The sequence below is a fragment of the Mauremys reevesii genome, linkage group 10 (genome assembly GCF_016161935.1).
Source record: "Mauremys reevesii isolate NIE-2019 linkage group 10, ASM1616193v1, whole genome shotgun sequence".
Taxonomy (NCBI): domain Eukaryota; kingdom Metazoa; phylum Chordata; order Testudines; family Geoemydidae; genus Mauremys; species Mauremys reevesii.
In genome coordinates, this window is record NC_052632.1 from 23,834,129 (window position 1) to 23,860,639 (window position 26,511).

Genomic DNA, 26,511 nt, shown 5'->3' on the forward strand with positions numbered 1-26,511 from the left:
AGTCCACAGGTTTGTTTACTTGTTTTTTAAAATTGCCTTTCGTGACCCTAGGCATTTGTGCAAACCATGAAAATTACCAACAAAATAAATTTCACCAAGCAAATTATCACTGGCATTCAAAACACTATACAACTGTAAACTCAACTGTCCTCTAGTAATTAAGAACTCAGCAAAGGACCAGATCCTACCACCCTTACTTGCACCAAGTAGTACCTTGCTCTGTGAATAGTTAATTGAAATGAATAGAACTACTAGTGCAGTGAGGTATACTCAATGTGAGTAAGGGTGGCCAAATCTGGCCCAAAGATGATAACTGTAATATCCTCATCCCATCCCTGCTAAGTCCTTTAAAAAAAGGTGAGCTTTGTAGTATGCATTGAGAATGAAGAAACCCAGGCTTTTTTGTACCAATGAGAGAAGAGAATTCTAGAGTCAGGGACCATTCCCCTCCCCTGCCACCATAGAGAACTCCCTGCCATCAGCCAACTTTCTTTTGTATTAAGGGAATACTAACTTGAATCCACCATTGATTACAGGTGGAGCTGGAGAAGGAGAGTTGTTTTCTGTGATGGTCCAGGCCTAAATCATTTAGATCTTTCTAGGTCAAAACCGATACTTCAAATTTTATTTGGGAACTAATCAATAGTCTCGGTGTAAGATAATCTCTGCATGAGGTTTCTACTTTTCGGCGATGCAGGAAAGATCGTATTTGTTGAAAATATTTTTTGTTTGCTGTAATGCAGCTGGATAGCTATAACTGGAAATCCTTCAGGGGGTGGGGAGGAGCCTCATGTACAATCTATCATATAAGTTCTAGAAATAATAGACACTCGATACCAATGCAGGAGATGTTATTTCTGAGGTGTTTCCAAATATTGACAAAAGTGAACACAAATTAATTACAAAGAGCCAAATCAAAGCCTGTCTTTCAAGGGCAAATACATAATAATAGTAACACCTAGCTTTTATTTGGTGCTGGTCATCAGTAGGTCTCAAAGCACTTTATAAATGAGGTAAGTATCATTATCCCCATTTTACAGATGAGAAAAGAGAGGTGAAGTGATTTGCACAAAAACTGGGCCCTGAATTATCAATGTGCAACTATGATTTCCATTTCTATTTCAGCTTTTGAACGGGTTAAACTAAAGCAGTTTAAAATCACACCTAGAGTTAGTCTGCCGTAACTTCCTTGCATAGACAAGGCCTCAATAGATGAGAGAGAGAATGTCTGATGTGTAGAACCTCACAGGTAAGAACACCAGAGTTACGAATTGACCAGTCAACCACACACCTTACTTGGAACCACAAGTACGCAATCAGACAAAATGTAACTACTTAAAAAAAAAAAAAAAAAAAAGCAGCATTTTTCTACTACATAATAAAGTTTCAAAGCTGAATTAAGTCCGTTCAGTTGTAAACTTTTGAAAGAACAACCATAACGTTTTGTTCAGAGTGGCGAACATTTCAGAACAACCTCCATTCCTAAGATGTTCATAACTCTGAGGTTCTACTGTACTATCCTGGTTTACATGTCATCAACAGGAGAATCTTTACAATTGGTGAATATAAATGGCAAAAAACTTTGTTAATGCAGAATTAAGGTTTTGAGTCCAGTGCCCTAGTGCCCTTTGAGAACATCAAGGGCAGCAAAAATCAACTGAAAACCAGGAAATACAGAGTTAACTCCCTTCTTCCCAGTGTCCTACCTCTCCCCTCCCATTCCACGTCCCCCCCACCTCCTTCCAACACCTGACACCCTCAGCCCTTCTCCTCCACCCATCCCATTTATCCCGCTCCCCATAACTGCCCTTTCCCTTGCTGCACACATCTGCCCCTATTGCTGCCTACTTTTCCACCCCAATCACTTCCTCTCCCAGTGAGCATTTGTATATGTGATATTTATTTTCTTTTCAAAAAATAGTTTCCTTGCCTTCTGATTATTCTTCTGTATTCAGATTCCATTTCACCAAAATAAATAAACAAACAAAACTTTGACAGAGGCAGATTGTAGCAAGAGGTCTCCTTTTTTATTGTTGTTATTTCAGATTTCTGCCTAGAGTTGGGATTTAATTTATAGTACCTCCTTGTTGCTCGGGTTCAATGGCTGTAACATTCCCCCTTGAGCTATTCAGGCCCTGTGAGTCATGGCTAGTTTTCAACCCCCTTAGAGTGACTCTCTCTGCACCTGCTCAGTGTAATCTCTGGCATGTGCCAAACAGGAGAACCGAACTCCTTGGCTAATTAGCCCAAGAGCTAATAACGTTGTAATGGGATTTCCCCCAAAGGGCTAGTGGGTGAGGTGCACTCTGTTGGGGTGACCCTTGGGTGTCTGAGACCCTGGTGTGGTGATCTCAGCCCTGGTTTGATCTTTGTGTGCAGAAAAACATTGCCAAAATACGTGGCTGTATCTTGGATCAGTGACTGAACCTCATACCCCCATGAGGCACACTAAATTTCAAGACAATGTGGCACTCCTGTAGATACACATTTTAAGATCCCATTTCGATTTGCCTGTCAAGCACAAACGTCCAAATCAGACGTGTCTATTTTTGATAAAATGTGATAATTCTATTTTCATGTCTCTGAAGTATAGCTAAGTTCGATATTTATTCCTGGTATGTTTTCATTTTATTCTTTTGGCATTTTTCTTTTTTGTTGAATAATCAGTTCTTCAAACATTTCATGCTGATTATTGCTCCCACTGTTGGAGTACCAGAGCCATAACAAGCATCTAGCTGGCCTCGACATCTGTGCCCATTTCAACTGATTTAATTTTCTTGTACCTATGGGCAATTCCAGTTGTCTGTACGTGGCCTTCAGCTCATTGCCAGAACTGATTATTGCATCCTATTTCCCCCCTTTGGGCCATTAGTCTAGCTTATACCATAGGTCACTCTCACTAGGTTGCATAATCCTGAATGTTATTTGGTGTAGTATTTTGTATGTCTAACACAAAATACTTTATTTTTGGATGCTGAATCAGACAGACAAAATGATTATCATCATCTTAGCTTTTGCACAGTTTCATATAATATAATGTATATATAGCACAGCAATGCAAAGGGCCCACTCCTGTTCCCACTAAAGCAGGATTGATCTCTAAATGGGCCCCCACAGTATAGCTACCCCTCTGTTTCACAGCATTACCAGAGAGAATGGATGTGTTTGTTTACCGGAGATGATCCAAGGTGGCAGGTGGAGGACAGACCCATATTAGAAAGACTGCCAGCTTATTTGAAAAATTGAAGGACAGCCTTGCTCGAAGCTATTGAATGAACCAGTATTATATCATCAGATTGTTGATCATGGCACATTTTAACAGGATTTGCAATCATGAGTCTTGCTTGTACCTTAAGCTGATTTTGCTGAGAGATTTCAACTTTGTCTTTCTATATTGGAACCTGGGGTAGTATTTGTCACCACATTAAGTGTAGTGGGTGCTTTCAGTTTCCTGGGTTTCTTGATTAATTTGCTTCACAACGTTTTACTCCCTCCAATTTTTTTCTTTAGTTTTCTTCACCTCTTCATTAGACTGGGTTTTCTTTTTGAGTAATTATTTAATATCCTTCTTGGTGCTTCATTTTGTGCTTGTTCTTCAACCTTTGATCTTTAATGGAGGAAAGATGATAAATAACAGTTCACCCAGAGAGAAAAGGAGGAGGGAAGGAAGAAGTTGCATAGAAGGGAAAACAAAATGGAGCTTTAAGCAGAGCTGTTACTAAGGCTACATCTGAACTTAAAATGCTACAGCGACACAGCTGTAACACTTCAGTGTAGACACTCGTTACAGCAACAGGAGGGGATCTCCCATTGTTGTAGTTAATCCATCTCCCCAAGAGGCAGTAGCTAGGTGGACAGAAGAATTCTTCCATCAACCTAGCACTGTGTGCACCGGGGGCTAGGATGACACAGCTCGCTCTCTCTCAGGGGTGTGAAAAATTGATGTAAGTTTCCATTATAGATCAGCCCTAATTTTTTTCAACTAGTATATAAAGAATCCCAGAAAGGGAAGAATGCCAAAAGGAAACATCTAGTCTAAATCCCCAAACCAAGCATTTTAGGTGTTTCTTCTTTGGAAGAAAAAGTCCCAGGAGCGTGTACACTCTGTACCTGAGAATTGAAAGGTAACGTTATTTTTTTACTATGATTCACTAACAGAAATAAAAGTTGATTCTATGTAGCAAATAAATAATAAAGTTAACTTTAGCAGTTACTGCTAAAGAAGATAACCTGGCAGAAATTTCTGTGATGATTGAAGATGGTGATTGTTTCCCATTGGATGGGAGATTTGTATGGGGAGAGGGCTGTCAGCTCTGACTATGCATGCCATCCTGCCACCTGCCCATAGAGACTCCACCCATCTCAGGATTCCTTAGTTTTTCCATACTGTGGAACCCACCTGTAGCAGGGCAGTAACCCCGCTCCTGCCTGGAAGGGTTAAAAGCAGCCCTGAAGTGGGCTGTGGCTGGGGAAAGGCTGATTGGGGAAGCAGCCTCAGCTGGGGCCACGTCCCAATCAGGCTGCAGCTGGCCCTATAAAAGGGCTGCTAGGCTGGAGCTAAGAGTTTCTCTCTAACTGTTGAGAGGGATGGGCCTGGCTGCTGGGAGCTGAACAGGGGCCCTAGACTGGAGCAGGGCTGGGAAAGGCCAGAGGAGCTGGGAAGCTCCGGCCTGGAAAACCCCCAGGCTGCAGGCCTTGCTAAAGGCCGGAAAACGTACTGGGATTGCAGAGGGCAGCCCAATGGTAGGCAGAGGCAGCAGGTCCAAACCCTCCTTGCCGATGATGAGTGGCAATTACACTGCAGTTGGCCCCAGTGAGCAGGGCTAGACTGTGACTGGCAATAGCCAAAGACTGAGGTGAGGTGGAGCTAGGAGGCTTGAGGGTTCCCCAGGGGGGGAGACCCAGAGAGACTGCGGGGTACTGCAGGGGGCAGAACCCCGAGAGACGGGGCACTGGGGTCTGGGAGAGACATGGGGGGGGCCAGTGACAGGTGAGACACCGGCCAACGGAGGGCACTCCAAGGTTGGACAAGCTAATTCCCTGGACGACTAGCAGGAGGCGCTGCAGCGGTGAGTCGTCACCTCACTGTATCACCTTAGATAGGATTCCCAGGATCAGGAGCAAGCAGCAAATTCCCTGGAAGCATGGCGTAGTTGAAGCCTTGCTGCCAGAGAACCTGGGAGTCCAAAGGGCCTAGGATCTGGTGCCAAAACACAGGGCTCAATAGGGATAGATTTTAATGAATATCCCCATCCATTACTAGCACTGCTGAGCCTATGAACACGAGAGACTGTGACTCCCAACAAATACTCAGTTATCTAGTGGCAGAGTTCTCCCTTTTTTTCAATGAAGCTGCAAGTATATTATTCCAGAATTGATGGATTACCAGAGCCCTACATACTCCTAGGGAAATGAATATGCAAAAATAAATAAAATAGAAAATTTCAATTTGTCAACACTGATTTAGAGAATGTTAAATTGTTTCATTTTGAAAATGTCAAAATTCATTATGATTGTTAAAACATTGTTTGAAGAAGATAGAAACTTGTTGACAATATTAAAATATAGAATATTTATTCAATATAAAGCAATATATAAATACACTATGTTAAAATTAATAGTATAATGTAAATCAAAATGAAATGAAATAATAGACAAAATGAAAGGTTTTGACATTATCACAATGAAACCTGTCCGTTTAATCAAAATCAAACAAGAAAGTCTAAATGAATCATTTGAACTTTTCCCTTCAAAATTTTTCCAGAATTAACCTGGTCCTACTAAATCTTTAATTTTTGATGAAGCTACATTTTTCCAACAGAAAACTGTTCCATCAAAACAAAAAGTTTGACTAGCTCCATTAGGCACCCAACTGCCATTGACTGTCACTGGGACTTGGGCACCTAACTGAATTTTGTTCCTTTGGAAAAAATCTCCCTCCTTTCAGTTATAGTTGAATATATAGCTCTTAAATGGAGATTTGCAATGCAAGTGTAAAAATAAGAGTTAATTTTCAAATCAGATGACTGAATTTTATGTGAGCTGGTCAAAGAGGAGAGTGATATTGCTTGTGTCCTGTGATGAGTCACAACAGGTCAAAATAGTTTAGTATGTTAACATCTTCAGTTGTTTTCTGTTGCATGAATGAAGTGTATGTGATAGCTTTGGCAGGATGTTTATACTGATGGTTTGGGGTTTATATTTGACTTTTATCTGACCATTTAAGAATACTTCAGCACACCTCCCTCAAGAAAGCTTGCTGTGAAATATACAATATATGAACAAATATGCTACCGAAGATATTACTGCACACAAGAATAAATTAAAAGAGCCAGAATCCCTGAGGACAGTGAAATATTTGTTCACTGATTGCTTAACAGAGGGGTAGTATCAAACAATCATGGAAACATGTATTGAACGGTTTACCTCTACAGCTTATATTTCATGTTAAATTGCCTTAGTACTACAAAGAACATGAAGCCAAACGTCAAATAGGCACCCAGAGGTATTTTTTTATTAACCAAGTCCAGCACTAAAGAAGAATGTAATTTGTCCTGTTTCTTTACATATTAGGGCTTGACCGAACTCAGTAGGAGTTTTTTCATTGCCTCCAGAGAGAGCAGGGTTGGGCCCATGGCCTAAATTTTCAAAAGCACTTGCTGACATTGGACACCTTCATTTTTGGGAATCCAAACTCGGTTTTGGGAATGGAAGTTAGTGGAAGCAGTGGATGCTCAGGCCCTTCAAAAATCATGCCTGTTTAGGCATCTAAAAGTGGAGATACTCCGATCCAATGACTGCATTTGAAAATTTTGCCCCACAGACGTTGCCTCAATTTATTATTGACATTAATGTACTTCCCGTTGTCCTGACTGAGAGTCCTTGCCTGCAGTTTGTGGCCTCATGGTTGCTCATTTAAAGTACATCACAAATGACAGGGGTTGTGAAACTTCCCCCTTTAGCATTAGTCAAATATTTATACTGACTATAGTGACATTAATTATGCCATATTTAGTGGTCTGTTTCCATGCTAATCCTTGTTTTGATTGATTCAGTAATTTCAATTGTATAATTTGTACAGGCTCAACATTCAGGAATACATTCTCCATTTAGATACAGTTTTATCTAGGGAAAAAATTTCCTTGCATCTAATATTGGTTTTCTCTGAGTCTCAAAAATTTATTTTTTTACTCCCTATCTTAAAGGGTCTCACTTAAATGAAAAACTTTTAAAGGCTTGTCAGGCAATTATTCCAACAGTGCTTGACACACGTTCCTGAGTCGACTGAAATTGTCAACTTGTTTTTTGAAAGAGTGACTATTCTCTATAAAAGATTTTTCCTAATGCTGCTTTTTAGGGATCAGTATTTCGGCACATTCCATGAACTTTTAGATACTTTACCTCAAATCCCATAGATGTCAGTAGGAATTCAAATTAAAATTTAAATCTTAGCAGCTTCACTCACATTATATCTTACATGAAAGACACGATGCAGTGTGAATGGAATACCGCTGCTCAAAACCTCATTGATTTCAATGGGATTATATGTATTTGCATTTACTTCATAATTTTTTTCTTTTACTATTATGGTTCCATTGAAGCCAATTAGTGCATATTATAGTACCAATGTTCTTAACTCTGCAAAACTACAGCAAGATGGAAGAGCATGTTTATGTATAATAAAAATATGGAGCTAGGTTGAATGCTGCAGATTCAGGGGGTGCAAATTATAGTACTCTGCCACCTGTGAGAACAGCTGTGCCCAAGGAGATTTTTATTCCTAAGGAGAGTCCGTCCTACATGAGAAACCCTGCTTTAAATGCCATCTATAAGAGCCTGACCAGTGGAGAATACCCAGACGATTCATTGAATCGGTCAATACATCTCCCAAACCATCTGACCCTTCTGTACAAAAACCTTGCCCACTTTTGGGATTTTATCAGGCATCTCCAGACCCAGTAACATAGGAGGGGTTGTAGGATGTTTGAACTGCTGCTGTTCACTCCCAAGACAGCTTTCCACCTTGGTGCCCACAGCAAATTTCCACTAGAACAAATTGGCAGAATCCAAAGGGTTAATCTGGCCCCTGAATACTGGGCAGACTGCTTGCTCATATTATAACCATATGCTCAGAGCCTTAACATAAAGGTGAGCATATCAACAGGGAGAATAAATACCCCACACCATCCTTGCAAAAGGATTTCAAGCCCTTGCAATGTAAATAGGAAAAAATACTTACATTCACATTAAGCTTCAGGAAGATTGTGCCATTATAACACCTCTATTGTGTTTTCCCCTCTTCTCTTTATAAGACTTCATTGCCATTGACAGATTAGCTTTTACCAACATTTATCACACTTGTAGCATCAGGGATATGACCATTATTTTCCATAGTACATGGAAGAACATCCTATGATATCTCAGCTACCATATGTGACAGCTACAATGACACTGCACACAGAAAGTAAACATAAAAGCTACTGTAAAATAAATTTAAGGCTCTGCCTTAAACCCAGGAATGCAAGAGACCATGTAAGGTTGTCCCTTTGTCTTAAACTCACTTTTCAGTATTTACTGAAGTTACGGCAGCATATATGATAGGATTGTAATCCCCACAACATCAGGATACTGGATTGTTGGCTTTAAATCACACTATTCTTGCTTTTCCTGCATTTGTTAGGCATTAGTAATCACTTAAACATTTAGTGGTTTAATTAAATTTTACCCAGTTTCCATGTTCAGTAAACATAATCCAGGCATTCTGAGGTTTTCTTCATCTTTTCCTCTTCTTTAAACTGGTCACATCCTTGACTAATCTGTCACCCTCCCTCTCTGCTCAACCCACTTAGACCTTTACTCACTCGTACTGGATTATCTTTTCCTTACCCCACCTCACCCAAATCTTGTTCCCCTATGAATACAACCAGATGTGTGGCTGAGCCTTTGAATCTTGATTGAGTAACTTCCCATTATCCTCATGACTGCTTCCTTTTGTGCCCCACTTTCCATCCCATTCCTCATAATTAGGGCCTTATCAAATTAATGGCCATGAAAAACACATCATGGACCATGAAATCTGGTCTTTTGTGTGGTCTTACCCTATACTTTACAGGATTTCACAGAAGAGACCAGTGTTTCTCAAATCAGGAGTCCTGACCCAAAAGGGAGCTGCAGGGGGGTCACAAGGTTATTTGGGGGGGGGGGTCATAATATTGCCAACCTTACTTCTGTCCTGCCTTCAGAGCTGGGTGGTCAGAGAGTGGTGGCTGTTGGCCAGGCGCCCAATTCTGAAAGGCAGCACCCTGCTAGCAGCAGCACAGAAGTAAGGGTGGCAATACCATACCATGCCATTCCACCATTACTTCTGCACTGCTGCCTTCAAAGATGGGCAGCTGGAGAGTGGTGGCTGCTGACTGAGGGCAGCAGCACAGAAGTAAGGGTGGAAATACCACACTGTGACATCCTTACTTCTGTGCTTCTGTTGGTGGCAGCTCTACCTTCAGAGCTGGGCTCCCAGCCAGCAGCTGCTACTTTCTAGCTGCCGAGCTCTGAAGGCAGCACTGCTGCAGTGCCGCCAGTAGCAGCACAGAAGTAAGGATAGCAGTACCGCTACCCCCTGTAGCAGGGTGGACCTCTGTTCCTGCCCTGAAGGGGTTAAAAACAGCCCTGGGAGGGACTGTGGCTGGAGAAAGCAGCCTTTAGGCTGGGGCAAGAAGCCTGGGCTGATTGGGGAAAGTAGACTCAGCTGTGGCCATGCTCCAGTCAGGCCCAGCTGGTCCCTATAAGAGGCTGTGAGCCAGAAGCCCAAACAGTCTCTCTCTAGCTGTAGAGGGAGAAGAGCCTGGCTGCAGGGAGCTGGACATAAGGTACCTGAGTGCAGCAGGGCTGGGGAAAGGCAGAGGAGCTGGGGAGCTCTAGCCTGGAAAGCCCCAGGCTGCGGCCTAGCATTGGGCTAACAGGTACTGGGGGTTGCAGAGGGCAGCCCAGGGGTAGGCCAAGGCAGCAGGCCCAAACCCAACCTTGCCAGTGATGAGTGGCTGATACTGCAGTCTGCCCCAGGGCCCAGGGGCTAGACAATGACTGGCAGTAGCCATATACTGAGGCAAGGTGGGGATAGAGGATGAGGGTTCCCTGGGGAGGGGAGACCCAGAGAGAAAGGGGTTACTGCCAGGAGGCAGCACCCCATGTAAAAGGGCACTGGGTCCAGGGAGGGACACGGGGGCCAGAGGACAGGTGGATCACCAGCCTGCAGAGGGTGCTCCAGAGCTGGAACGGAGCTAATTCCCAGGACTCACTAGCAGGAGGTGCCGCAGGGGTGAGTCGGCCCATTTACACCCCCTACAATAACCTTGTGATCCCCACCCCCACACACACTTTTTTGAGTCAGGACTCCTACAATTACAACACCCTGAAATTTCATGCCTTAGTCCTCCAGCCAGGTCACATGTCCTCCCCTTCTGGGTTATCAAAGGATCTTCTTATGAATGGAGTCAATCAGTCTTCGCATACGCTGCCTATCTGATGCATACTTACCCAATGGCCAGTAGGGGAATGCAGGCCTACTCTCTAATCTGTGTTCCAGTTCAGGGACTCTCAATCAGCAGCCAAGATCTGATCCATGCTGAACCTTATTGGCTTTTCCATGATGCTTTCCTAATCTTCTAGCTCCACCCTTCTCTGGGTTTGCCAGCCTCAAAACTCCATCCTCCCAGGGAGTAACTTTAGGCTACTTGCTTCTGTAGCCCCAAAACACCTCTGTTCTTATGGTGAATAACTACAGACTACTTCCCTGCAGCCTATCTCTGCTGCCAACTTCCTGTCTTTGTAGCCCACTTGTTCTTCCTCACCTGGGTTCCCTCATTATTCAGTCAGAGGATTCCTCACCTGATTCCCCTCAACTGTGGCCTGTCTGGTTAACTGGCCCCCTTCTTAGTCTACATGAACCCCTTCCGGGCAAGTGTGGGATGAATACACATTAAAACGGTAGCTAACTGCAGTCATATTTATTATTTTATATTTATCCAACCTACTTATCTAAATGTAGACTTGGAACGATGAGCTTTTTATCAGTAAATATGGGTAAACGTCAATCACTGTACACACTCAAACCAATCAAAACATATTGCCACTGATAACCAAAATTTACGGAAAAGTGAAGTAAGAAAAATGCTATTTGAGAACTTTGGCATGGGATTCTGACTTATAAATAACCATTATAAGTTTTAATGGTTATAAAGCTTTAAGTTTTTGAATCTCAGTGTCCACTGTCATTAAATAATTATTCTCAGCTCTGCATTGTCTGATCTCCATAACTTCCCACAGCTGTGAAAATTTAAATCCATAACAAAATTGAAAAATGCTTAAAAACAAACATCACTGATATCTATTGAAATTATTTAAAAAAAATGAATTCTGACAAGTCTATCTAAATGTAAACAATGAAAAATCTATAGCAAAGTTTTTAACTTCTTTTGCAATAATTGGTGGAAAAGAGAGTAGAACAATTGGGTTTTGCATTCCATTTCAGAAAATGTAAATTACACAGATGTCTACCAATGCTATTCTCACAATGACTATCCATTCCTCTGTAAACTAAGAGTATTGGAAAAATATAGATTCAAATCATATGCAACATACAGCAATACCTCCATTTAAATGAGTTAGTTTTCACCCATAATAATTTATATGTGCATAAGCATATTTAGCAGCAGAAGATAATTTTTACTTATTACTCAAACATGGTCCCATGTAATGAATCTTGTTAATACATTGTTTCTGGGTAATGGGTTTTGCAGTATAAGATATTTATGATTGGTATGAATTGTACATTAATAAACAAGATAAAGAATGCAGAGACTGCACAGCAAGTTGGTGGAATATACAAGGTTATTTTCTTGTGACAACATAATTTATTGAATGACATATATTATTAAATGACAGAATAATGCAAATAAATCAGCTCCTCATTGCTATTACAAATGAGTGAAAACCATTTGTTTACATAGGCCAATCACCACTGTATGTTTCTCTCTCGCTCACTCTCTCTCTCTGAGTACAGTGAGGTTGCGTAATGAATGTTCAGGATAGTGAAAGGTAGCAGTAAATGTTGAGAAATTCCGCTTGTTTACTTGTGGCCATCACTAGTGTAGTGCGATGCCTAGCAAAGGTGATAGAATTTGGCCTATAATTGTTGTTTTTATGGTGAAAAGTTGGCATGTTCCTCTGAATCTCTTATGTACCTACATACTCCATTACATTCAGCATTAACAGAAAGTCCCATTTATCAAGTTAAGTTTATGTTCTAGGCTTCCAAATATCCAATTTTTGGGCCATGAATTGCCCTTGCTCCATTCCCTGAACTCCCTTTGATATTGATATGAGTTCCACATTCAGAGCAAGAGCAGGACATTTACGCACACATACACCCCTTTTTTTTTAACCTGGTACAAAACATACAGTGGCTATCATTAAAAAATCAGATTTTGCCAACAGCTACTGCACAATGGTAATTGAGGTAGCATGGTTTTTCCTTTCTTTTTCCTTATTTATTTTGCACTTAAATATATGCAAATATTGACTTCTTAATGGCAACCACTGTATAAACAGACTATTTTCAAAGAGCATATTAAACATGAGATGAGTAGTAAAAGCTTTAATTAACAGTACAGTCTTTTCACCTATCTTACTTCACTTTACTTGTTTCTTCTATGTCTTCAGATTGCCAGTAGTGCTGCAAGGAGTTAGGAACAGTAGTGTAGTCCAGGAGCCAATGCCCTCCCTGGTATAACTCATTGGAAATCAGAGGATTTACACCAAGGATGGACTTCACTTCATGTACTGTTATATAATTGGTACAGAACATCAGTATTGAATTAGGGCCCTAACATTATTACAGTTATTCTGACAGTAGCACATATCTGAAGGCTGATCTTCCTAATGGTTAGCATAATTGTACAAAACAGAAAATACAGTGCAGTGCATGTTTTCAGTGTGATTTTTATACAAAAATATTTGCATTTCTGCTGTAAAGCTGTTATTATAATTTCTAGCAGCAGGTGAACTGATGTAATGTGATTGATTTCAGGTTCCCTCAGGAGCTGAACATGGGAAAAGTCAGTGCTGAAATCATGTGGACTCTGTTTGCCCAGGATATGAAGTATGCTCTGGAAGGTAATTAGTGCAAACTATTCATTAGACTAGAGAGCTCACCCAGACTGGTTTCCAACACAAATCACACCTGGCATCAAATGTCTGGAGGTGTTAAGACTTTTCACTTTCATAATATTTTTCCTGGTTTGGTGAAATGGAGAACTCAGACATATGGCTGTAAAAGAAGAGGGTAGTAGCCCCAGGTGTAGAAGGCAGCCAGAAAATGAGTGTGGAATTGTGAATGGAAGAATGAGACAAAATAAATATTAAGGGTGAAAGGGTATATGGCATGAAAGATGGAGTGGTAGGAAAAGACTTTTGGCGAGTCACTTCAAATGGAAATACTACTACTTGCCTAAATTTTAAGTCTTAAATCACTAATGTCTAACATACTTGGTGAAAGGAATTGTAAACATTCAAAGATTTGTAAAAAGTGACAAAGCAACGCATCTGATGAAGTGGATATTCACCCACAAAAGCTTATGCTCCAATATGTCTGTTAGTCTATAAGGTGCCACAGGACTCTGTCGCTTTTTACAGATTCAGACTAACATGGCTACCCCTCTGATATTCAAAGATTTGTTATAAATATTACTTTAAAATGTTAACATACCCATAAAATGTAACCAAATGATTTTTAAAGCATAAAGTTATGGAGAAAATGAGTTAAAATAACCAATATGTATTTTCTATTATTTAAAGATTTCATTATATCCATCTCGTAAGTAAAACCATACAAACTCAACAACAGAATCAAATATAGTTTTCCCTACATTCTTTAGGAAAGCACTTAGTTTAGGCAAAGAAAAAGTAAATACAACATAAATATTTTTTCTATAACAGACTAGCTCCAAAGATAATGCATTGAAATCCATATAAAACAATATTTATAACAAGAACTAAGTAAAAAAGAAAAGGCTGAGAATTCAAAAATACATAGTCTGCTCAGGAGAAGAAAATCAATCAATATTCCTAAACTATGCACAAAAGTCCCTGTAGCCTGGATATATATTCATTGTGCTTATTAGGACACCACAGGTAAGAGGTAGTTTTCAGAGTTTCTAGTGTATTTGTTTCATACTGTCAGAGACTTGTTATCTCACAAGCTCAGCTCTACAAATTTCAGCCTTCATTTAAGCATGTTAGAGATTGAAATGGTAGCTCCATTCAAGCCACGGGAGAAAGGAAAGAAGAATTTGTCTCTACATAAGACACAAAGAGTTCGGTTCCAAAGTATCTTTGTAGGTAAATACGTACTAAATGTATGGCACTAAAAGGCTGACTGTCAAAACGACATTTGATTGGAAAAACTTGTTTTTTATACTGTACAATAATACCTGGTGAAACAAACTGTTTGACTCCATTACTTGTGCAGCCTTGATGAACTGGTACTTAAGCACTGGAACAAATTACCTAGGGAAGTTGTGGAATCTCCTTCATTGGAGGTTTGGAAGAAGAGGTTAGATAAACACCTGTCAGGAATGGTCTAGACCAGCGGTTCTCAAACTTTAGCAACCCGGGGACCCCCATTTTGATTTAAAATTTTTCGCAGACCCCCAAGCTGGCTTCTAATTTTTCCCTCGGGGTGCTCAACCCCCGCTCAGCCCCAGACCCTGTCCCCCCTCCAGCCCTTTCCCCAAGGCCCTACTGTACCTCTTCCCACCCTCATTTCACCCCTGCCCCTCCTCTTCTCTGCCTCTTTCTTCCCCCTCCCCCGAGCCCACTCCTTCCCCTCCCTCCCACGGAACAGCTGTGCAGCAGCCTGCAGGAGGCCTTGAGAGGGAAGGGGAGGAGTTGATCAGCGGGGCTGGTGGCCCCGGGCATGACTCTCAGACCCCCTGGAGTACCCTCACAGACGCCCGTTTGAGAACTGCTGGTCTAGACACTCCTTAGTCCTGCCTCCCTGCAGAGGACAGGACTAGATGACCTATTGAGGTCCCTTCCAGTTCTACGATTCTATGAACTATCTCCCCAAAAGGAAAAAGAAAAGAAATGATGGCCTGTCACAGGAAGCAGTTATAAATCAATCAGTACTGTCTACCCCGTTAAACTCCTGGGTCAACCTGCTGAGGGCAGTGAGAAGAAATCCCATGTTCAGTGCAACTCTCCTGATGCACATCCAGTTCCCTCCTTTTAAATTGTTATTTAGGATAATGGGGTTTTGCAAGTAAAACATGTTGTGTGGATTTGATCAGCAGTAAACATAACGAACCATGATAAACCAGATGCTGCAGGGTTTTTTGCAGGCAAAACTCTCCTTTGATTCAATCAGGCCCAGTAGTAGCTATAGAGTTGTTCCAGAAGGTAGTGAAAATAAGTATAAGGCAGTTATTTAGAAACATAGTAGATCTATTGGGTAAAAAAACCCAACAATATTTGAGGATTGAACTGCATGATATTTACTCCAGAGCATCCAGTGTAATAATTTGTAGTATGGAGCTCCTTTGATGATAAACTCCAGATATTCATGGTACTAATGTGATTAAAAAGAGAGACAAATGAGGAAGTCAGAAAACTCTGAGAGATCCAGAGAAAGCTATTAACTGGGTTTTTGAGGGAAGAGTTATTGTATTGTTTTGTGTTCCTTCTTATATCATGTTGGATAGAGAAAACATTTGTCTGTTTTGGGCATGTGTTTGTGGGCATTATCAGTCAGAAAATATTTGAATGTGGGGAAGAAATGCTGCCTGTTGCCCTAGGAACAGACAGTCTTGTTCTGCATAGGAGGCTGTGTGAAAGAAGGTAAAAAGACAGAAGTCTGAGAGAAGGCAATGAAAGCAGTTGTGAAGGTATCACTAGTAATGGAGTGAAGGAGATGAGGGAGGACATAAGAAATGAATCCTAAGATGTAGACAGGGAGAAGTTGTGCAGGATACTGAAGGAGAGACCAAGAAGTTTAGACTCGATGTGATAAGCTGTTGTAAGAGCGATCAGAGAAAATCTAGAGGCCAGGGATGTAAAGGCCAATGGAGGGCTGGGAATCATACTAAAGAAGGAGGGAGTGATGAGTGATATCAGAGCAATTAAGGAGCATGAGGACAAAGTAGAAGATGTGAGACTTGGTCAGATGAGGTTCTTTGAGGTTCCTCTGTGAGAACAGTTTCTGTGTAGTGGAGAGTACAGAAGCAGAGAGAGGATTCCTGGAATGGAAAGACAATAATGGAATATTATTAACACGGTACAGATATTAGACAAAATTGAGTCCCAGATTTAGCACACGGATTAATGTGTATTTTCAAAAGCCATTTCCTCTTGTAACCTTTAACATGTAGATAATAATGATAGCACTCTCTGTATATTCACCCCTAAGCACACTGTTACAAATTAATTGACTAAATAGTAGTGTTTTCGCCCTATGAACTACAAAAGCTATTCAACAACTTGCAACAGCATACTCGGTTTTCTAATTATACCTTATAAATCACTCTGAGGACAACTTCAAGTTAGGCCAGACCAGTTGTTTGTATCCTGGTTGTAAAGCACAGAAACATGGAATTCAAGCAACAGTTTATTACAAGGTCTTCTAAATTGCTGAAGGAATTCATAAGGCTCTGAAAGATAACTAATGTTTTAAGCTCAGATCAAAGAAAACATTGTTGCACTTTACTGAAAATACTAAAGAGAAAGTGTCATATCTGTGGCCATATAGAACATGTTCAAGAGAGCACTGGTTTATCGTAGCCAGCATGTCATATTTCAGAACTGTGATATTTGTTGTTTGTGCCAGGCAATCCAATGAGGTATTAAAGGATTAGTATTTGCCATTGAAGACTGATAACTGGAGCAAAACATGGCAGATTCAGGAAGAAAATAGAATGAAATCTGTTTTATTCCAGTTACATGCATCTTAAGAAATCCTTTCACATACAAATTTGAAGCAAACATTTTGGAATGTTTAAAATACTGTGTATGTTAGCTTTCTATCTAAAAGAAAATCACTGTCTATTGTGATATATAATTATATTGAAAATAGTTGTCTATTGTGATGCCATTTTGTGCTGTGATCTTATCAGAGTCGCAATTTAAGCAGGGTTGGGCTGGACTGGGACTTGGAAGAGAGACCCTTAAGAAATGCTCTGGTGCTGCAAGAAGTGGTATTGGTGGTTCCTTAGGTGACACAAGTCAGTCCTGATCCAATACCCCCCAGAGGTTTTACAGTGCCCTTTGTTGCTGGAGGTACTGTCTTTCAGAGGAGAGTGATAGTCAGGGTTCTGGGTACTTGTGCTCATTGAAGATCCCATAGCAGAGACCAGGACATTTAAACCATTCATGAAGGGAATAATGTTCACTCTTTCTTAATAGGCAAACCCTGAAGGATGTAGGCCTATCCTTGATATTTTCCAGCTCTCAATCTCATGGTTTTTTTCTCCCTGGATGTTACAAGCTGAGGATTTGATTCTGCTCGTATTGAAACCAATAGGATTTTTGCCTTGATTCCAATGGGATTATGAGTAGGTCCTTAAGTATGGTCACATTTGATCCCTCCATTTTCAATGGAGTCCATCATTAAAATGCATTGCACTCTGGTGTGCCAGTACTGTCTTCCAAATGAATGTAGGCTACCATCTGTTCATATTTAGAGCCCACAGCAGCTATTGCAACCTTTGTGTGATCCAATTTACTATTAATCTCCTTAAGCAACAATACAACCATATCTTTCTGCCCTAAAGTTGGGGTTTCAGTTGTGGTGGGGTTTTTTGTTTTGTTTTTTTTTCTTTCTTTGTTTGTTTCATCTAAAAGGGAGATAATGATAATCCCACATAATTTGCAAGTGAATCTCTGGCATTGATAAAAATCAAATTGGCCTGACATATTCCTCTTTTCTAGTCATCTTCTTCTTATATGTGTCCAGACATACACTGCCATCAAAATAATAATTAAAAAAAGGGAATGGGTGGGTGGGAGTAGGAGGGGGTGGCACGACATACTGGAAAACAGTGACAGCAGCTTTCCTGTAAAACACACACACAGTGCATTAGGTCAGCATGCCTCACAAACAGGACTGCTTGAAAATCTAGCATTTAAATAATCAGTGTACCCTATTTTTCTTCCTTTTAAATTAATAACAATATTTAGCTCCTGTATGGCATGAAAAGTGTTATGCAAGCATTAAGAAATTAATTCCATGCCAATTCTAATTCTCTTTGTGGTGTAGGGATGTTTTCATTTATAGAACTGGTTGAACTTCTCTTTCTAAATATTTAATTAATTGGATTTGGCCTTTTTTTCCCTCCTCACACTTTTTCTGTGGACCCAATTGTGTTTTTCAGCACTGTGTTGATTATTCATCATTGTTTGACATGTAGTTTTTACAAATATATTTGAGCCTATAGGGTTTTGGCAATTTTTTTGTACCTAGTACTCCTTTCAAAGTGTTGTGTATTTATAGAGAAATCCTGTGCCCATGGTGTCAATGAGAGTTTTGGCATTGATCTCAATTGGGCCAGAATTTCACCCTTACTCTGTGAGATTTGTTACCTAACATACATGGTATGGTTTCTGCTCCCTGACTAGATGAGGAGCAATGCCTGAAAACTAGAAGGGTGGAAACTTGGTGAAGATGTTTGCTAAATTCAACTCTCTCAATACACACTTCTCCTGTGTATCCAGCTCTGCTCCTCAAGCACATTTTCCAAACGTTCTTTTACCTTTACTTTTAAATAAAATAGCTCAGTTCTGGTGTCTAAAATAATTTAGTATGTTAGAGAAATTGCAAATTACTATTATTGTTTGTTATTTAATATTTCTTGTAACACCCAGAAGCCCCAGTGAGTATTGGGGCAGTATTGTACAAGTGCCTTATAAATATAGAAGTAGACACAGTATCTGCCCAGAAGAGCTTACAATCCAAAATGATAAGCTATATGAAAAGTTGGGTGGAGGAAGAGAATCAGATATCCACAATTTGTGAATACTTGTGTAGATTTGCTCTTTGCCTTGTTCGTTCTTAATCTAGCTTATAAGGAAGAGTCGTCTTTCTCATACTGCTTCTCAGAATAATTTTTGTCAACTTCATGGCACAATTGGATTTAAAGAAGGGATTTGAAGGACTGGGCAGTTCAAGGAGGCCATTCCAAGCAAGAGGGGTAGCAAGCACAAAGACTAGAGCTGTGAACAGAAAGGTTTTGTAGAGGATTTCAAAATTTGGTTTCATTCTGATTTGGAACAAAAGCCAAAAAAAAATATCAGAAATTCTCTGTATAAGGGAATACAGCCCCAGTTCCAAGGCAGTCCACATGGAGGGTTGCCCCACATCAGCAGTCTGGAAGCCCAGGAGTTCAGAATCTGTGGCAGTCCAACAGCAAGCTGCTGAGGAGCCAGGCATACATGCTGGCAGGAAACCAGGCAGGTTTCAAAGCCTCTCTGGGTTGTGTTGGACTTTTGCTGAAATCGAAGCATCTCCATGAAACATTTTGATTTCAACAAATCATCAAATACTGATGGAAAAATGGTTGGTCCGAATTTTCTGACCATCTCTGACAAACACCTTTAGTAGAGGTCAAGGATGGAGTCATGAGAGTAGCAGAGAGGGCAGGGAGGGATGTGATAAGAGACAAGTATAGATAAGAAGGGGGTATAGATTTCTGTCTTGAAAACTGGGTAATTAAACTTGAACTTGGTATGGTGAAAGATGAGATTTAGAGAGGGGATGTGCTACAGTCATCATGACAAGCGAAGAAGGCGATTGTATCAGTTGTGTTTTGTATGCCTCAGAGAGGAGGGACAAGAGTCAGATACCAAATATCATTTATCACTTTTAAAAACATTTTCTTTAATTTTGCATGCTGTACCATATCATTATCTACTCCTATAAGTACCGTAAAATCACTAAAGTGCAGCACTCCAAAGAAGTTAATGCTGCTTTATTTCTGATTACTGGTGTATAGGGGTGCTACCAGATGGACCTGAAACAACAAAATACATCAGTAGATACCTGATTTCATTATTTAGGTTTAAAGGATCAAGTTGTCATTCACTGTAGTGTTGTATTGCCCCAACATTGCTTATTTAAAGCATTAGCCTCATTTAATCTCGTTTTTAACCACTGCATATTAATTTTGTTATGAAACTTTATTGTTAGCTTTTACACAGACAGGTATTGATGGAAAATCATTTGTGTATGTACTTTCAATGCAAATTGCCTCATTATGGACAAGACTGTTACTTGCCCTAATGCTGTTACACAGGAAATAAAGCAGTAAACCATTTCCCCTCTGTATGCCTTGCCCAGATCACCACTTTGGGCAAGATGTGGGAGATCAGGCTCCATGTGGCCATTAACCCCTTCAACAACAAGTGGGTAGAATGGGAGGGGAATTAGCATACCCTTGGATCCATCATCCCAGTGCACCAGCAGAGATGACTTGGTGCAGGGAGGGAGGGGAGTATGCTACACAAGGAAAAGGGCTGTAGCAAATTACACCTCCCATAAGAGCAATGACGGAGCATCCCGGGTATGTCAAAGCTACACACTGGCCCATATCTCTGAGTTGCAATTCTTCCCCGAGGCTACTCCTGGGACATCGCAGCTACATGGCAAAGGCTCAATCTAGCCCTGTGGAATTTGCATCAGATACCTTTAAAACATTGTGGTTGGAAGCCGGAACCACTGAGGAGACAGATTTGTATAGAATATGGCCATAAGGTCTAAACGAGGGGCGGGCAAACTTTTTGGTCTGAGGGCTGCATCGGGTTTCGTAAATTGTATGGAGGTCCAGTTAGGGGAGGGGTCATGACCTGGCCCCCACCTCCTATCTTCCCCCCCGGGACTCCTGCCCCATCCTCCGCCCGTTCCCTGGCTGCCTCTGGACCTCCACTGCCCCATCCAACCCCTCCTCTCATTCCAGATGGCTCCCCCAGAACCCCTTCCCCATCCAACCACCCCTTCTCCCTGTCCCCTGACTGACCCCAGAACTCCTCCCCCCTGCCATCCCATCCAACCCCCCCCTCCTTCCTGACTGCCCCTCCGGGACCCCTGCCACCCTTCAACTCCCTGTTTCTCCCCCCCCAACCACCATCCACACCTGTGCCCCCTGACCACCACCCCCGAACTCCCCTGTCCTCTATCCAAACCCGCCCTGCTCCCTGCCCCTTACCACGCTGCCTGGAGCACTGGTGGCTGGCGGTGCTACAGTCGTACCACCCGGCTGGAGCTGGGCCATGCTGCTGCCGCCACCACACAGCACAGAGCACCAGATCAGCAGTGAGGAGCACCCAGGAGCTCACAGCCCTGCCGCCCAGAGCATTGCGCCAGCCAGGGGCAGCTCTATGTTTTTTGCCGCCCCAAGTACGGCAATCAGGCTGCCTTCGGCGGCACGCCTGCAGACAATCCCCTGGTCATACAGATTCAGCGGGTGATCTGCCAGTCCCGTACCTTTGGCATCCGCCGCCTAATTGCTGCCAAAGCTGCTGGATCAGCGGACCTCCCTCAGGCATGCCGCCGAAGGCGGCCTAACTGCCCGCCGCGGCATGCCACCCCAGGCACGCGCTTGCTGCGCTGGTGCCTGGAGCCACCCCTGGCACTGGCAACGGAGCAAGCGAGCTGAGGCTGTGGGGGTGGGAGGACAGCAGGGGAGGGGTTGGGGGCTAGCCAGCAGGAGCTGGGGACAGCAGGAGCTCAGGGGCCAGGCAGGATGGTCCTGTGGGCTAGATGTGGCCCACGTGCCGTAGTTTGGCCACCCCTGGTCTAAACATTATTAAACTGAACACCACAAAAAATAGACCTGGCAGCATTGGAAAGGAGTGGAGATGAATACTCATTTGGAATCAACTCATTCCAAACTCAGTGTGATAAATCTTTTATATCATCTCTCTCCATCATGTGCTCTCCCTTTATCAAATCCTCCCATACAAAGTGCATATATATTTTTTACAAAAATATTTAAGAAATTATATTGACAAATAAATAAATGACTCTGACATGTGGTCACCCTATGAACTTCCCACCCATGCCATTAAGAATAGACCAAGAAAAGACATGGGTGTTACACTGTGCCCTGAATGACAACAAACTTAAGTTCTATCCTGAAAAAAAGGAATACATGGTACTCACACTGACACCAATATACATATTTATATGTTATATGTAAGTGTAAATAATAGATAATACAATTACAATAACTTTGTGTCTGTATTATCTAACTTCTGAAACCATTTATATTGGTTTGACAAGCCTTTTGTTTCCTGTTTTTCCAAATAACATAATTGGTCATCATTTTTTCTGGCAAGAACAAAAGAAGAGAATATTCTATGACATGAAGTAAACTTAAAGCAAAACTAGAATCCTTCTCAGCTGCAGTCAGTGAACTGAAATGAGATTGAGCAAATTAGAATATTCTTGAAAAAGCTGATCTTAAAGATTCATAGCTACATTACATTTTAATGTAGCAGTCAGCATGAATTAACATGATCGTTTCTTCCTAATGATAACTTTGCTAATGCAGGGAGTGCAAAAATACTAATTTTTTAGAAATATAGTTGATTAAACCTTCCTGTCAAAGTTTTATTATCTCAAAATTTCCATTCTCTTGGTGAGAAAACATTCTATTGTATATTCATATATCCTCAGACTTAACCTCATTTAAACAACAACACAGTAAGAACATTTTTTGCATTCCACATTGTGTCCATTGCAGTGTATTGAACACTGCACAGGAAAAAGGGCATTTTGCATCAGAAGAGATTTCTCTGACTTGAACTTGCTACCTGGTAAATGTATCCTGTGACAGGATGTACAATGCCATCTCTTTCCAAGGGGACTGGAGAGGGGGCTGGGCAGGATTGGAAGACATCTGAAGCTGGTTAGTCTATTGGCAGTCTACTGGAAGAGAAAGGCAGCCGATAGGCTGCTGGGAGTGGGGAGACAAGCATGGGTACCAGAGCTGCCAGAAGACTTGTGGTTTGTGTTTCTTCATGCTCTGGGGGAACCCTGTAGTTTGTTGTTCCAGCCTGAAAGGAGCTTTCAAAACACCCTTGAAAGGAAAAGGGCCTGGATTTCTTTGTTATTTTCAGCCTGGGAATAGGTTTGGACTGTTATTTTCTGTCTGCCCAGCTTGTCTTGGGTCCATTCTGATGGTACAGAGACCCCAGAACTTTTGGTCCCAGGAAATGATCCTGGGAAGGCAGGAGAGGGGTTTTGGGACTTCTGCTTTCTCTCAGACCTCAGAAGAGGAGCTCTCAGCTGCAAGGAGTGTTGGGGCTGAGGGACAATTTGGGGTGACTCTCAAAAATGTTACCAAATCCTGAAGTTCTCATGCTAGCACTGCAGTGGAAGACTATCTCTGGGAAGGGTTAATATTTATAGTTTTAAGGAAACCCTTTCTTCTAACAACACATTTATGTTAGTTAGTGCAAAATGTACATCAGTCTAGTAAAAAATGTGAGATTCAGCAGTAACTACAACACATTGCTCTAAGAGATTATGAAATTTTCCTAAGAACCAAATGCTCCAACACAGGGCAGTCAAGACCTCCTGCATATTTTATGAGACACCTCAACTTCGTAGAGAATTGTGGCTTTTCCTTTTATCTTTGATTACTGTACTATGCCAGTAACATGATGCACTAATTTTATACATTTCATTGGAGTAAAGCTCCCATGCAACCTTAATTCAGCCATCTCATGCTCCTGCATTATAATACAGCTTTAATTACATGGTCACACATGATTTTTCCCACAGGATCTTGTCTCCATTGATAGCTCCTTTTACTTGTATCATACCAACTTCAACAGGTTTTGCCCAGCATAACAATAACAGTTATTAATGTTTATGGACCTGATTTATACAGGTGCTGATCACCCATCACCTCCGTTGAAATCAAATGAAATGGGGGGCACCCAGCATCGCTGGTCCTACATGGATTTTTATATAATAGCTCTGTGTGCTTTATGGAACACATGGAACCCCAAAAAGCTTACATCAAGATAACACAGAAGAGGTCAGACAAAAGAAGGTGTGGAGTCCTACTTTCAAGAAGACCCCTGACTAAGGCTTCACAGAAGAAGTGGGTTTGAGCAATGAGAGAGGAAGCACAACCGAGGGTAGGAGAAAGAGAAGGGAATCAAGAGAGGAGATATGAATGCAGAACAGTATAGGGTGGGATAAGAAGAGTTGTAATTGGGTCTGTGGAGGCAGGGGGTGTTGTGCAGAGGCTTGAAGGTGAGGGTGAGGAATTTGAAATAAAGGAAGGACAAGGCAAACTTATGAAGGGATTCAGTGATAGGAATGATGTGGCTGCAATGGCAAGAATGGATGAAGTTCTAGCAGCAGCCTTTTGGATATGTTGGAGTTCAGCTAGCAGATGATGATATGTCTAGTATGACATAGTACCTTGCCAGGGTACAGTAGAAGTAGTATGTACAATGATAACATCCCAGGCTTCTGTGCTACTCCTGATTAAGTGACTCATAGGTCTATGTTGGGCTCTAATAGAGAAGTGTTATTGGCAGCAACACTGTGAGAATAGGTCCAGATTGACAACCTGTGGTAGTAGGAGTTGTAATTCCACATTCTGTCACCACATAGATCAGTGATATTCAGCCCTCAGTGGTTCAGGATCCAAATTAGCGATCAACATTACCCAAAAGAGCTACAGTAGTGTTAATTCATTGTTTCATTTACTATTTTATATATATGTATATTATTTTCACAGCAAAATTACTAAGTATTCTACAGTTTATTAATAACCTAGTAAAAGCATTCTGATTGGTTAATAACTTAGTTTGGTTAATAATTGAATCACACAATGTTGTAATATCGTGCTGCAAAGAGTCACTTGCGGCTTCCGGGCGTCAGTCTGAGTATCGCTGACATAGATCATTAGATCAAAGGCAAAAGAGACTTCTCTGCTGTTTCTGGGAACATGCAGTGTCTCCCTCAAGACTTCTGTCAGGCTTTGGTCTCCTGCAGGCCTGCACTGATAAGGTCAATGCATGGTACCTTCTTTCTGTCACATTAGTGATCGTATTCACTTAGGGCAACGTACCAGCACACTTGTTAATAACTTACTCAAAGGCATTAACAGCATATTAGTTTCTTATTAAGCGCTATCACTTTGTTTAAACAATTTTAAGATACTAAAGGACAAAGAAATTAGGTTACACATATGTTAACAATTGTTAACAATTAATTAGAAAAGGCATATTTTAAAATAAGCCATTCAAGTAGTCTGGCATGGAATTACACTTTAATTCTCTCATTCTTTTTGGTTCATCTGCATTTCAACATCTATGTTCTTTGCTACCTTTTGTAGGTTATTCCATATATCCCTTTTATAACATGTAAATATCAACAGTGATCGTTACTTCTGATACAAAATACAACTAATGACTTCAGTACATATGTAAGTTTCTATTCAATAAACTCTTCAAAAGTGCTTTGAGCCAGCTATTCATGCTCTTTGGATTCATTTTTCTGTTGCTGTTAATTTGTTTAGACCTTTTATCATACATAGTATATAGACAGTGGGAGTTCAGTTGTAAAGAATTGCCAGTATATCAATGCAGATAAACACTCTACATTCATGTCTGATCATCTGACTTTGTTTCACATCTTTAAAATATGTGTATATGCTCTACAATTTTATTCAACAAACACGGGTAGTAAAAACAGGTCTTCAACCTAAAAGATTAATTTTGAACATGTTTTAAAGTCCAAGTCGAATTACTTTAAAAAGCAATTCCATTCAAATGTTTAAAATCCCCCTGCCATGAAAATAAAAACTAAATAAGTGCATTTCACGACTTTAGAGATCAGTTACATTAAATGACTCATTCTTAGAGTAGTTTTTGTAAGCCTAGAGTTGATGCCAGATTTCAGCCTTAAGTGATCTTACTGATATGATTTGGTAGGATACCAAGTTCTATTTAACACACATCAGAATTCTCTGTATCTTAATTCATTTTCCTAGTGTCACTTCTTCTGGAGTAACAAGTGTATATAAAAGGGCCTTTAGAAGAGAATTTTCAGAAAGAGGGTATTATCGCAGTGGCTCATAATTTAGCATTAATTGCCTATCTAGTTAAATCTTAACCAGTGACACCCTGAAGGTACCTTCCCATGCTACGTTAGGAATAATCAAATGTCAATAAGTAAATTTCCTCCACAATATAATTGCGCAACTGGCTATGTGCACTAAGGTTTGGCTTTTTGCCTTGCCATAAAGAATCAGACATTACCAGAGACAGGATATCAAATATGAGGGATCAGTGTTCTGCTCCAGTATAATATATGCTATGTTCTTCCAGCACCTCCCATTGGCCTGCAACGGCAAATCTTGGCCAGTGGGAGCTGTGATCGGCCGGACCTGCAGACGCGGCAGGTAAACAAACTGGCCAGGGGCTTTCCCTACACGAGAGGCGGCC

General features: G+C 41.1%; 1 protein-coding gene across 1 annotated transcript in view; it reads left to right on the top strand.

Moving 5' to 3' along the window:
* Positions 1 to 26,511, top strand: part of UNC13C (unc-13 homolog C) — a 382,852-nt gene that overhangs the window by 231,907 nt on the left and 124,434 nt on the right. The window contains exon 18 of the mRNA XM_039492380.1: positions 13,085 to 13,170. Coding sequence (XP_039348314.1) covers positions 13,085 to 13,170 — 86 coding nt within the window. The remainder of the gene's footprint in view (positions 1 to 13,084; positions 13,171 to 26,511) is intronic.